Consider the following 12,687-nt stretch of genomic DNA (forward strand, 5'->3'; position numbering starts at 1 on the left):
ATTTGTGAAAAGAAAAAGAAAAACCAGACAGAGCGGCATCATCAACGGCATCCATTTGCCTACACAGTCAGTGTAGTGACCTGCGTGGGTTGAAAGTGAAGCTTTATGGAGAGAGAAGCACAAGTTTGACGAAAATCTTTCTTTATTTTGCTGTTCGGTGCAGTCTAGTGTCTAAATCGTTCAAAATCGCTACTTACACGCTCCTCGACATCGCTCGCCCGGCTCGCCTGGTTGATGTTCCTCCCTGCTTGCTGTTGTTACTCTACACACTGGTCGCTCCGTCTAGTACTCCTGCGAGAGAGACTCGCCGGCCTTGCCACCCTTGCCCTTCGACTTGGGGATGAGAACGGAGTGGATGTTGGGGATGACACCACCGCTCGAGATCGTGACGTCCTGGAGGAGCTTGTTCAACTCCTCGTCGTTCCTGACGGCGAGCTGGATGTGGCGGGGCACGATCCTCACCCTCTTGTTGTCGCGCGAGGCATTGCCGGCCAATTCGAGAATCTCGGCCACGAGGTACTCGAGCACGGCGGCGAGGTAGACGGGGGCGCCAGCACCGACGCGGCTGGCATACCTGCCTTCCTTGAGCTGCCTGTGGATACGACCGACGGGGAACTGAAGGCCGGCCTTGAACGACCTCGAGTGGCCCTCACCGGCGGCATCCTTGCCAGCGGGGGCGGGCTTGGCCTTGGGGGCAGAGCGGGGAGCCTTCTTGGCGCCCTCCGCCTTCTTGGTGGTCTTGCCAGCATCCTTGGACGACATTTTGTTGTGGTTGGTGAAGGGGAGTAGCGTTCGAGTTGTTGGGTTTCGAGCTGAGTGATGCTTTGACCGATGGCGCCAGGAATGGTTTTATGGCCAACGGGCACCAACGGTCCAAAAGCCAACGGACCAGCCAAAGCACAAACTTGTCGCCCAATAGAAATTCATAAACTCGGAGAAAAGGATTTGTAGAAAATTGAATTCCATTGGAAGTTAGTCCTCCAATGGAGACGCCCAGAAGAACTCTGAATATCAAAAGAAAATGCATTTCTCATATGACCGTTATGAACGCTCTGCGTGAAGTAGGTGTTGGTGGGAGAAGGCCTTCGGCTGTCCCTCCTCACCCTCAAGATGGTTGAAGATGTATTTGACATGAAAACGTGAGGGATATGGCACAGCTTCAGCTCCTCTTCTCTTCTTTCGCCTCCTCCCTCGCTCTTTACGCTTTCCTTCTCGTTCCTCTGGTCTCGTTCGTTCCGTTTCCTGGCAGAGCGGCGGGCTGCGTTCGCTTCCTTTCCTCGCTAGTCGACATCGTGCACTACGACGATCATCCAGGCGATGACGAGGTAGAAGAGGAAGATGGGGTACAGCACGAGAGGTCCGCGGCCGGTCTTGTCGGTCGGCATCATCGCCAGCACGAAGCCCCATGACGCTGACAGGAAAAGAGCAGAAGCACCGAGGTAAGACAGTGATGACTGTTGTACGGCTTGCAAGCCGCTGTTGCTCGAGATGGATTGGGGGGGGGGCATACCAAACACGGACCAGCCCCAACAGATGGACACGACGATCAGTCGGAAGATGAGGTTGGGCCACCAGATGCAGATGAGGGCGGCAATGTCGAGCGGCCCGAGCGAGTAGCCGAGAGCACAGACAGTCTGGAAGAAGGAGATCTTGCCGCCCAGGAGAATCGCGTTGACGGTGATGACGCACGAACCCAGCCACACGATGACGAAGACCGTGGTGAAGATGAGGGTGCTTTGCTTGCCCGCAGCGAGGGTGAGCACGCTCGCTAGGATGAAGGAGAGGAGGAGTGGTCCCCAGAGATCCCAGTCCTTCAATCGATTCACTCGCTTGAAGGAGCCCCAGAAGGGGAACACCACATGCAGCGTCTTCAATCCAATGTCTGCAAGATCCCTGAGAATCGTCTGCCATACTGGCTCGTCGAGCGTGCTTATCGTGTCGGGTTCGTGAAATCCTCCCGCCTCAGCATCCTCGGGCTGGTTCGATACGATCCTTCCGAAGAAATCCATGTCGATTGTGGATGATGACGACGATGATGCGGGGCGACCCTCTTATCTCGCAATTTTGGAACGACGAGTTGGAAGATCTCTTTCAACCTTTTACGAGGCTTCAATGTAGTACGTCCCAGCTGGACGTTTCGCTCTTCTCTTCGTCTTAGATCTTGGCTGAATCTGCTTGTGCGGTTCTGCTTGCTGACGTGTGCCGACGCGCTTGGCATTCCAGTAGCCATTTTCCTGTGTGCTCAATATTTTCTTCAATAATTTATTTTCATTTTTTTTAACATGGCCAGAAAGACTGACTTCTTGAGTGCAAAGGCGAAGAGGAAGATCATGAGGACTGCAATCAGTTGGTTGAGCCAGCCCACCAACAGCAATACATCTTGGCTGGCCAGGCCTCTCCAGCCCCTAGGCCAACAGTGCCACCATGCCTGTGCTGGACCAGGAAGGAGATGATGCCAGCTTGGAGAGAAGCTGGGAGGAAAATGAAGGAGTGCAACATTGGCAGCAGCAGCAGGCAAGGTGGTGAGGAATTCAGTTGTGTGTGTGTAGCTTGTGTGCTGGCTCTGTGGTGGCCATTTTTCTGTTGGAATTAAGTGTGAAATTATAAGTTTAATTTCAACTTGACACCAGCGTTCTCCACATGCGCGAACTTGGTGTTTTGCCTCTGGATAGCATCTGACAAGTTCTGGGTTCAAGATGGGTAAGTGACTGGCCCCTTTCCTTTTGCGCTGGGGAGTTGGTTGGTTGTGTGGGATCTTCTTCCTTGCGCTGTTGTTGGTTTGCAAGAGCTTCAGCTTCAGTTGAACCAACTTGAAGGCAAAAAAACCAAACCACTGAGGCCAGCTCGGCCGGCCAGCTCTTGTGCCTGTTGCGTGGCCGGCCTGCTTCGGCAGAGTGGCGTGGTGGTGTTGGGTTCAAGAGGGCATGGTGAGCAGGTCGAACGGGACGCCCAGCGTGGCGAGCCACTCACGAAGCGTCGGTCCTCCGTAGGAGTGCCAGGTATCGCAGGAATAACACCACAGTTCTACACGCAGTAGCAGCATAAGAAGAGAAGAATAAGAAAGAGAGCCAGTCACACGACACACACACACACACACACACACACACAATGGTTTGCTACGCGGCTGCCGCGAGCTTGTTCGAACGGGTACCTCCGGGTTCTCTGCCGGGATTGGCCACTGTTGTTGAGAGGGAGAGGGCGTCAGCCGATGATGTGCTCCTCTGCGAGTAGAGTACCAACGAAAGGCGTACGTTGCAGGACGAGCGGGTGGTTGGTGGCCTCGTTGTGGGTCACCGCGTGGCGACTACTTGCTCGGCCGCAGCCAAGGTGGCCACAGGTGAGGCAGAGCCAGAGGTTCGTGGGCGAGCTGCACTCATTGCACGCACTGATTCCTGCACAGTACGGAATGCACGCAAAAGAAGAAGAACGAAAACGAAAGAAAGAAGAGCGTCAGCGCGCCGAGCTCATGAACCTCGCCTCACCACTCCCGACAAGGTCAGCTTGTTGTGTACGATGACTGCAGGGCGGGCAGCACTCGACCCTGTGGCCCTCCTCGCACGTCGGCTCTTTGCACAGACGGCACGTGTACATCCGACACAGGTAGCTCACCAACTCCGCGGGGAGCACATCGAGCTTCTTCGATGACTGCTCGCTCTCGCCGGGCTTCTCGCTCTTCTGGGCTTCGTTTTCGTTCTTTCGTTGGCGCACCTCGGCAGCATAGGCCGGGTCGCGCACCACGGCCTTGCCGCACAGGTGCACCAACGACCCCGGCCCGTCCACCCTGCGGCTTCCCTCCACCGCCTGCACGTGATACAATGGTCAATATGGGGGGGGGGGCATTCATGTTGGGTTGCGCACCAGATGGTAGGGTATCTGGTAGAGCTCCAGGTTGCGCATGGGGGTGCAGCCTCTGTCCTCAGAAAAGGGGCCGCCACGGAACCGTGTCCAGAGGCTTGCCATCTTCTTGTTATCAGCTCTCTGCGCGAGGCAGGCTTTGCCAGTGTTTCGGTGAAGCTCGTAACGTTTGGTGTTTCACAAGCGAAACGAAACAAAGTTGGAAACGATATATGTCGACACATTGCGGGCATTCCAAACGACTAGAAAGGGCGTTCCGCTTTTCATGAAGTGGCGCATGAGCCAATGAAGACCGGCCTGCACTCTCCGATCTCCCCGGTCGGTAATAGTGTGGTTTCCTCCTTCGCCTCTGGTACTGTTGTTTGTTTGCAGGGGTAGCCTAGTCTCACCACTTCACCTTCGAATCGTCGCCGTCATGCAACTCCGCGCAGCTGTCTTCGCGGCCATCGCCCTGTGCCTTGCGCTGCTCCTGGTCCAGACCGACGCCTGGGGCAAGGAGGGCCACCAAATCGTGGCCGACATCGCCTACAACCAGCTCAATTCGAATGCTCAGCAGGTCTGCTTTACCCCCTCTACTTTGTGTTTTTTTTTTATTTTTTCTAATTTGATATTCACTTGAATTTGATGTTTTGGATTGAGATCTCATTCTTTCACTCATTCTTCTTCTTTTTTTGCAATTTTTTGTTTCTTTTATCCCACAGGCCGTGAACTACTACCTCAATGGCATGACTCTTGCCGCCGCGGCGCCTTTCCCCGATGAGTACGATCACACCAGCAACGTACGTTGCCCGCTCCTCCAAAGTTGTCAAATCAATTCTATGCGTTCTCTGTTTTTGTTCCAGTTGCTCTCCGAGGTCTCATTTTTGTTAATTTAAGATTATACTTTTTGGATTATTATTTTCTACATTTATTTCATTTTGCTTCCTTTGCTTCTGCTTTATTTATTTATTTATTCCTTTATTCTTTCAATATTTATATTCTTTTTTCTTTTCCAATACTTTCAGGGTCGCTGGAGCGGACCGCTGCACTACGTGAACCTGCCCCGCAACGCCGTCCAGTACACCAGCGCCGACTGCCCCTTCCCCCCGGGCTGCGTCGTCAGCGCCATCCAGAACTACACCAGTACACACACAACTCCGCTTCTCGTGTGCGTGTCGTGCGTGTCGTGCGTGTCGTGTCGTGCTGTACGGTGCGCTGACGACGAGCTCACCACCGACAGAGCAACTCGCGTACGAGGGCACCTCCGGCAGCGTGTGCACCTTCAACTACGGTGACATGCCCTGCCCGCTCGTCTTCATCACCCACTTCGTCGGTGACGTCCACCAGCCCCTCCACGTACGTTGCTTTCATGTTTGTCGTCGTCGTCGTCGTCGTCGTCGTCTTCGTCTTCTTCTTCGTCGTCGTCGTCTGACGCTGTGTTGTTGTGCTGGTCGACCAGGTTGGCTATGGTGACGATGAGGGCGGCAACACCGTCAAGATCGACTTCCTCGGCAAGCGCGGCAACCTCCACCAGGTGTGGGACGAGTTCATCATCCAGAAGTGCGCACGCCTTCCCTCCCAGCGGACCCAACAACCACCTTCGAATTACCAACCGTCGTGTGTGTATCGTGTGTGTGTCGTGTTTGTGTCGTGTGTGTCGTGTGTGTCGTGTGTCGTGTCGTGCCGTTGGTTGTTCTGCGCAGGTACGACTCGGACTGGCAGGATTTCTCGAGCAAGCTCCAGACCTACATCCAGAACAACCCGAGCGTCGCCGCTCAGTATGTCCATCCCCCCCCCCCGCCACCCACCCTTCACCACCACCGGATGAAGCGCATCGTGGACGAGTGAAGATGATTGATGAAGATGACCTCGATTCAACGAAAAGAAGGAAGACGAAGAGGAGTTGATGAAGGAGGAGAATGAGGAATGAGGAATGAGGAATGAAGGGTAGTAGTGGAGGTATGGTGGTCGTTCGAAGAGCCAAGTCACGCTGTGCCGATCATGTGTTGTGTGCGCTTTTTTAATTTCCTTTTTAATTTTTAATTTTTTAATACTTCTTACCAGGTACGCCGCGATCACCGATCCCGCCAAGTGGGCCAACGAGTCCTTCCAGTACGTGAGGACCGACGTCTACAACTTCAACCCCACCAGCGGTACCACCCACCACCACCCACCACCCACCGCCGCGTAGCGCGCGTGGTCTGATGAGCTCTACGTTGCTGTTGTGTTCTGATGGATGTCGACAGATTCGCGCGTGACCGATCTGGGCGAGTCGTACTACACCCACAACCTGCCCATCATCCAGCAGAGGCTCGTCGCCGCTGGCGTGCGTCTCGGCGCCCTCCTCAACAGCATCTTCTCCTCGTCCAGGGTACCCCCCTTTCAGTGCCCCCCCCCCAACATTTCTGCCTACACGCACTCAATGACACCACACCACACACACACCACACAATACGCACACACACACACACACACACACACACCACACACACCACACACACACACAATGTAGATCGCGAAGCCCCACGTGCCCGTCGCTCCCCAGAACAAGATGATCATCCGCCAATAAGGAGCCTCACCCTCCCCCCTCTCTTCGCCCAAAGCTCTGCGGCGCAGCCGAGCCGGCAAGCAGCCCGACCCGCTGCCCCCAGCCTCGCGCTCCGCCCCAATCAATTCCCCATTTATCCCGGTTTCATTTTTGTCAAACGACGCCGACCGCAACAATGTTTGTTCCCTCCTGGGCTTGTTCACTAGAGGCCTGCGCGCGCTTTCGCGTTCGTTCTTCGTTGTCGTGTTCTTCGTTGTTGTCGGCGACGTGGGCCGGGGCCTGGGGGCAATGTCCGCCTCCGGGCGTGTCGCACGGCGGCGCGGCGAAGAAGTCGAACGGCTTGTAGCGCCAGGTCAACCGCGGGGCCTTGACCAGCGCTCGCAGCTCCTCTCGACCCTCCGCTGACAGCTCCGATTCCCTCGTCGCCGCCAGATCGCTTGGTATCTTCAACGAATAACAAAACGACGCACACGCACACGCACACGCACCACCGCACACGCACCACCGCGCACGCACCACAGCACACGCACACACGGGTGTGAGTTGGGTGGCCTGGCGACACAACAGCATCCCGACACCTTTCCCATACCTTGAACTCGTGTTCGTAGTTGAAGTGGAAGAGGGCATACTCCTGCGTGCGCTGGTCATAGCCGGCCGCCTCGTGGTTCGAGCCGTACCAGACCGTGTTGTCGTTTGCTCCTGTGACGCGACATTCTCTCGTGAGTGTCGAGTCTCCCTTTTGGTCCCCCCCAAAGGGGGGTAAAATCGGCCGCGGCCACGCACCACGTCGCTCGACGATGTAGGGGCCTGGTCGCTGGCCCGGCCTTTCCCAAGTGCCCTGCCAGAGCAGCGGTGCTTCCACCCGGGCAGGCAGCTCCCACTTTTCCGGCTACCAAGAGGGTGCTCAGAAAGACTGCTCTGACGTGGGAAAAGAGACCATTGATGATGGCGAGTGCGTACCGAGGTGGAGTGAACGAGCAACCGACCGTCGGCCCAGATAAGGGTGTGGTTGGGCACCCAGGCCGGGTCGTTGTGGCCCTCCTGGCCCCAGATCTGGACCGGCAGCATCTTGACGAAGAGGCTGCTGTTGTAGTTGGCCCAGTTGGAGAAGTTGATCTCGTCCCACGCCCATGGCGACCCCTCGGGCAGCCACTCAGCCGATGCGGTGTTATTCAAAAGCGCCAGATTGACCACATTGGGCACCCACTGCCGAGCCACCACTCACGCAGATGAGAACGTGTGTGCGGTGGTGTGTGTGTGCTGTGTGTGTGTGTGTGTGTGTGTGTGCGGGCGTGCGGGAACCTTCCAGGCCTCGAGCAGCTCGGGCCGGTTGGCAAGGATGGTGAACTGGCCGAAGAGGTAGAGCAACCCGTTGCCCCGGTTGAGGGTGACAATGTCGAACTGGCGCAGATCCTCAGCTTTGATCATGCGCCCCACGTCGCCCACAAGCGTGTCGATGTCGCCCCACGCCCAGTGCGAGTACCCCTCTGGATATGTGTGCGTCGTGTGTCGTGTGTCGTGTGTCGTGTGTCGTGTGTCGTGTGTCGTGGCGTGTGTGTGTGTTGTGTGCGTGTGTCGTGTGTCGTGTGGTATTAAAGAAATGTGTGCGGTGGAGCTCTGTATGGGTGCGTGCCAATGTAGTCGTGGAATGCAGCGCCCAGAACGGGCTTGTAGTTGCCCAGTAAACGAGCCGACGCCTTGAAGATTCTTCGCAAGTCGTTCAGCGCCTGCTCCCCTACAACTTCCTCGCCCAATCCCTGTGTGTTGTGTATGATGTGTTGTGTGGTGTGGTGTGGTTGCGTGCGTGCGGAACTGAAAGCTCTGCGGCGAGGTGGCTTCACCTGCCGGAACGTCTTCCACAGCCGTTCAGTGATCTCGCCAGGTCTGATGTTTATGTAGTGTATGTTTTCCGATTCCACTCTGCCCACCATCACCAACGACACGCAGCCCAACACAGCGCCACACGACACACACCCACACACCCACACACCCAAGCACACACACACGCATAGACACACGCACACAGACACTCCCAGACTGCGCCATCAGCACGAGTGAGAGAGAGCAGAGGTTGTTGGTCAAGTCGTACTCGGGGAGGAGCATGGTGGCGTTCTCGTAGAAGAGGAACAGCTGTAGGTGTGGCGACGAGGCGGCCACTGTGCGGAGGAACAGGCTGGCGTAGGCTGGCAGCGACGGTGCGGAGAGGTAGGGCATGATCCAGGCCACCCTCTGGCCGCCCCATGGGCCGTCGTCCGGAGGGGGTCCTGTGTGCCCAAGCGGCCCGGAAGGCACTGAAAAAAGAACGAAAAGATGATTTGACCGAGGTCTATTAAAAAGCAATATAAATAATTACAATATAAGAATGTACAGAATGAAATAGGTAGTGAGGGGTGGCACTCACCGAGTTGCTGGTAGGGCGCGCCAGCTAGATTGACCACTAACCAGACAGCCATAGCACAGAGCAGGAGGCTGGCCAAAATCTGTCCCCTGGGCGGCATAGAGCCGCGAAGTTGGTGGTTCTCTCCTTCTCCCGCCACCGGTGGCGGAAGTTGAGCTTTTCGAATTCGGCCACCACGGTCAGGCTTGGTACGTGTTCGCCCAAATCGGCAGCGTCACTCCCCTTTTGTGGGCCTGAACGGCACCTAACCGAGCTTGCTTGATCATTCTGGCCAGCGAAGCCCTTTCCTTTTTCGTGACCGCAACGGTTCAAATGGCATTTTAGGAATTCCAGAAAGGCGTGCGCTAACATTCCACGACACGAGAAAGAAGGGCAACAGGGGACGGGTCGCTTGAGGGCCCTCAGGCGCCGTAGGACTCCTCCTTGGACTTGTAGGGGTTTCCGCTGTTGGGCGACGACGAGTCGCTCAGGTCGTCCGACGTCTGCCGACTGAACTCGTCCTCCTCAATGCCCAGCGACGTGTCGCGCTGTACACTCATCACATTTAGCACACACTCATCGCACACACCGCACACACCGCACACACACACGCACACGCAGACACACACATACCGAATGGTGGGGGTGGGTGGAGACGTACGTGGTGGGCCTGCATGTCCTCCATCTCCATGTTGACGTCATCGCCGGTCTCGCCCTCCTCGCCGGGCACGTTGCTGACCAGCTCCTCGTAGGCGTAGCGGCCGTTGTTGGGGTTGGGACGCCAGATGAGGGCGATCGCCAGCAGGATGACGTAGTTCAGGAACTGCGCGTGCGTCGCACCATCACAACGTTTTAGTCCAACTGTGTCGTGTGCGTGTGTGTCGTGTGTGTTGTGTCATGTGTGATGGTGTGTACATACCATCCAGTAGGAGTCCCAGACCCACCAGATCTTCCACAAGCCGTCGGCGAAGAAGCCCAACACCACACTGCAGAGGGGGCGCCCAGGTGGTGAGCAGGTGCGTTGCATGGTAGTGGGGGCGGGGCAGGGGCCGGCGTACAATTCGAGGGTGATCATGCTGAGCGAAAAGAAGAACGCGGCGATCAACACCAACGCCAGCTTGCGGTACCTGCACACACACGCACGACGGCACGACCGCACACGCCCATCTTCAGTTTTTGCCTGGGTGCCGCTGCCGCCACCTTAAACACCAACGCCGGCACAACGTGGGGTGGAGGGCGCACAGGGAGAGCTTGGCCGGCTGGCCGCTCTGGCCGAGCAGGGAGATCATGCGGAAGAGCGCGGTGAAGACCCACATGTAGTAGACGGCGTCGAGCAGGAACACCGGCATCAGCGTGAACACCGTCACGACGGGGCTGATCGGCAGCGACGTCTTGTCCTGCAAGGGCTGGCGTGAGCTGCGCTGTATCGCTGACCGTGTCGCGTAGTGTGTGTGCGCGCGTGTGCGGTGTGTGTGCGGTGTGTGTGTGCCATGTGTGCGGTGGCGCGTGTAGTACCTGCAGAGCATCGGCGCTTTCGGAGACCTCGGCGAAGAGGTAGAAGAGAACGCCGTAGATGGCCAGGCTGAGCGAGGCGCCCCAGTGCAGCTTCTTCTTCACCACGCCGTAGCCCATGCTGCATGCAACGTGTGTTGTGTGCGTGTCGTGTGAGACCAACGTGAAGGAATTTTTGCTTCTTCGGAAAAGTGACGCACCAGACGGCCAGCAGGAGAAGGCGGGCAAACGTCTGCTTGAGGGTGGTAGCCGCCACGGCGATGACCGTCAGCGGCACAGCTGGAGTCGTCGAGTCAAGGGCCATCACACGCTCAAGCGGTCATGCGCGCGTACGTCCGTATGTGTGTGTGTGTGTGTGTGTGTGTGTGTGTGTCGCGTGTGGTGTGGTGTGTCGTGTGTCGTGTGTGTGTGTCATGTGTGTGTGTGTGTGTGTGTGTTGGCGGTGGTGCGTGCGACGTGGACGTGTGCGGCGTGTGCGTCGGGGAGACAGGGCGAAAAAGGATACAGACGGTGCCCTCGTCGTTGTATCGGTAGAAGTCGAACCACATCAGGAGTTGCTCCACAATGCCAAAGGCGATCAGGGCCGTGAGGCAGTGCTGTTTGCGGAACCAAAAGCACACGGCGAGTGAGTTGGCGCCACCAGCCAGACCGCACGCACGCACGCACTCACGAACGCACACGCACACGCACACGACCGCACCACACGCGCACGCGGAAAAGCAAAGGGCTAGAGAGAGAACCTGGAGGCCGAGGAGCCCATCGCGGAAGCGGTAGAGGAGGAAGCCCCAGGCGACGGTGGTGACCAGGTACACGATCGCCATCACCATGTAAAACTGGTGACAAGAGAAGAAAAGGAAGAAAAAGTCGTGAGTGTCGCAACTACGAAAGCGAGAGAGAGAGAGAGAGAGAGAGAGAGCGAGCGAGAGAGAGAGAGAGAGAGAGAAGCGAGAGAACGAGCGAGTACCGGAAGGAAGCCGAGCTCGTCGCCGTTGAGGTAGCCGTAGGGGTTCATCCACTTGGTCTCGCCCAGCACCGTCACCGTGTTCTACATTTGTATAATAAATAAAATAAAATAAAATAAAATAAAATAATACATAAATGTCTTGGGCTGATGCGGGCGTGGAAGCGGTTTGGGTTTAGCGGGGTGGCGTGGCGTACCGCGCCGCTGCCCATGCAGTTGACGAGGATGAAGTAGTAGAGATCCGTCTCGTTGATCGGGAAAACCTGCGCCATCGCGATCCCACATTGCATCAGCGCACACTTACCTCACGTGTGCGTGTGCGGTGGTGCGTGTGCGGTGGTGCGTGTGCGTGTGCGTGTGCGTGTGCGTGTGCGTGTGCGGTGTGGTACATGGCTGTAGGTGACGGTGGAGGTGAGGAAGTTGAGCTTGGAGTAGTGGAAGGTGGGGGACGAGTGGTTGTAGTAGTCCCGGTTGAGCGCCACCTCGCCGTACGGGCACGGGTGGGCCGGCGGGCGGTGCATGCCGTGGTCGCAGCACAGGTAGCGCTGCGCGCGCGCGACACACGCAACCAAACCGCGCGGTCGGTTAGCGTGCTATGAGCCCAACCGGGCTGGGCGCCCAGCAGCTCACAAGGTGTGTGTTCGTGGGCATTGAGGGGGGGGTAGGTACGCCGTAGGCGGGGCCATCGTAGCCGACGTTCTCGAGTTCGCTGATGGAGAAGAAGAGCGCTTCGACGTGGCCGCCCCGGTTGTGCTTGCTCAGCGTCACTGTCCAATAATATTTAAAATCAAATAATTTGTTTAATAATTAAAAATATTTCATGTGGGTGAGATGATAAACATTCGATTCGTCGTCTTTGATTATGATATTAGTAAAAAATAAATTCAAATGGTTGGTCTTTTCGGATAAATAATGAATGAATTAATTGATGAGGTGGAACTAATTGGTAATCGTTGGGGTGGGGCGTACGTTCAAACTTGGCGTAGGGCTCGTTGGATCCAATGGGACTGTCCTTGACGGACCACATCGCCACTCGCTCCAGGATTCGTGAATTGGAATTGAGTCCATCATTGTAATCGAAGATGCCTGCCTGCACCTCCACGGCACCCAGCAGCAGGACGCTGCACACCACCGCCACGATCGCCACCAGCCCAGCAAAGCTTTGCCGCGTCTGCAGCCCACCACGCCCCATCCGCGTCTCCATCTTTTTGCTGCTTTCTTGCTTTTCTTCTTCTCCTCTTGTTTTTCGTGACCTGCTCCACACTGTGCCCGCAGCGAAAACTGACGTAGTCGTCAGGCCCGCACATGGCACACACATGGCACACATGGCACACACATGGCACACACATGGCACACACATGGAACATCACAGGCCAAACACTGTGCTATTGAATGAACTCGCGGACGGTGACGGGGTGGCGCAGGTGTTCGGGCGGGTCGGGCACCAGCGGGCTG

The 12,687-nt window shown here is 56.7% G+C and overlaps 6 protein-coding genes across 6 annotated transcripts; 1 reads left to right on the forward strand and 5 right to left on the reverse strand.

Annotated features, from left to right (window-relative positions):
• Nucleotides 1-282: 282 nt before the first annotated feature.
• ACA1_364730 (histone L3 H2a, putative) lies at nucleotides 283-762 on the reverse strand (the record flags this gene model as incomplete). Its single annotated transcript, XM_004335910.1, has 2 exons — nucleotides 283-574; nucleotides 617-762. The coding sequence occupies 2 exons, from the start codon at nucleotides 760-762 to the stop codon at nucleotides 283-285; spliced, it is 438 nt and encodes a 145-aa protein (XP_004335958.1).
• Nucleotides 763-1,280: 518 nt separating this feature from the next.
• On the reverse strand, nucleotides 1,281-2,009 carry ACA1_364740 (Yip1 domain containing protein; the record flags this gene model as incomplete). Its single annotated transcript, XM_004335911.1, has 2 exons — nucleotides 1,281-1,411; nucleotides 1,511-2,009. 2 exons carry the CDS (start codon nucleotides 2,007-2,009, stop codon nucleotides 1,281-1,283), a joined length of 630 nt encoding a protein of 209 aa, XP_004335959.1.
• A 905-nt stretch (nucleotides 2,010-2,914) lies between these two features.
• ACA1_364750 (Zn-finger in ubiquitin-hydrolases and other protein) lies at nucleotides 2,915-3,960 on the reverse strand (the record flags this gene model as incomplete). Its single annotated transcript, XM_004335912.1, has 5 exons — nucleotides 2,915-3,024; nucleotides 3,152-3,178; nucleotides 3,252-3,392; nucleotides 3,513-3,801; nucleotides 3,859-3,960. The coding sequence occupies 5 exons, from the start codon at nucleotides 3,958-3,960 to the stop codon at nucleotides 2,915-2,917; spliced, it is 669 nt and encodes a 222-aa protein (XP_004335960.1).
• Nucleotides 3,961-4,140: 180 nt separating this feature from the next.
• On the forward strand, nucleotides 4,141-6,403 carry ACA1_364760 (endonuclease; the record flags this gene model as incomplete). Its single annotated transcript, XM_004335913.1, has 10 exons — nucleotides 4,141-4,177; nucleotides 4,287-4,411; nucleotides 4,557-4,634; nucleotides 4,860-4,977; nucleotides 5,075-5,190; nucleotides 5,294-5,394; nucleotides 5,538-5,612; nucleotides 5,899-5,987; nucleotides 6,081-6,205; nucleotides 6,347-6,403. The coding sequence occupies 10 exons, from the start codon at nucleotides 4,141-4,143 to the stop codon at nucleotides 6,401-6,403; spliced, it is 921 nt and encodes a 306-aa protein (XP_004335961.1).
• A 132-nt stretch (nucleotides 6,404-6,535) lies between these two features.
• Nucleotides 6,536-8,835, reverse strand: ACA1_364770 (uncharacterized protein; the record flags this gene model as incomplete). The annotated part of the gene is made up of 9 exons (XM_004335914.1): nucleotides 6,536-6,826; nucleotides 6,972-7,081; nucleotides 7,166-7,271; nucleotides 7,343-7,588; nucleotides 7,685-7,867; nucleotides 8,047-8,139; nucleotides 8,224-8,302; nucleotides 8,472-8,646; nucleotides 8,784-8,835. The coding sequence occupies 9 exons, from the start codon at nucleotides 8,833-8,835 to the stop codon at nucleotides 6,536-6,538; spliced, it is 1,335 nt and encodes a 444-aa protein (XP_004335962.1).
• Nucleotides 8,836-9,181: 346 nt separating this feature from the next.
• ACA1_364780 (lung seven transmembrane receptor protein) lies at nucleotides 9,182-12,436 on the reverse strand (the record flags this gene model as incomplete). The annotated part of the gene is made up of 14 exons (XM_004335915.1): nucleotides 9,182-9,307; nucleotides 9,421-9,582; nucleotides 9,679-9,745; nucleotides 9,818-9,886; nucleotides 10,002-10,156; nucleotides 10,275-10,392; nucleotides 10,472-10,550; nucleotides 10,777-10,867; nucleotides 11,012-11,104; nucleotides 11,236-11,316; nucleotides 11,430-11,495; nucleotides 11,622-11,777; nucleotides 11,902-11,999; nucleotides 12,202-12,436. The coding sequence occupies 14 exons, from the start codon at nucleotides 12,434-12,436 to the stop codon at nucleotides 9,182-9,184; spliced, it is 1,596 nt and encodes a 531-aa protein (XP_004335963.1).
• Nucleotides 12,437-12,687: the final 251 nt, after the last annotated feature.

Source organism: Acanthamoeba castellanii, assembly GCF_000313135.1.
Source record: "Acanthamoeba castellanii str. Neff unplaced genomic scaffold scf7180000084641, whole genome shotgun sequence".
Classification (NCBI taxonomy): domain Eukaryota; phylum Discosea; order Longamoebia; family Acanthamoebidae; genus Acanthamoeba; species Acanthamoeba castellanii.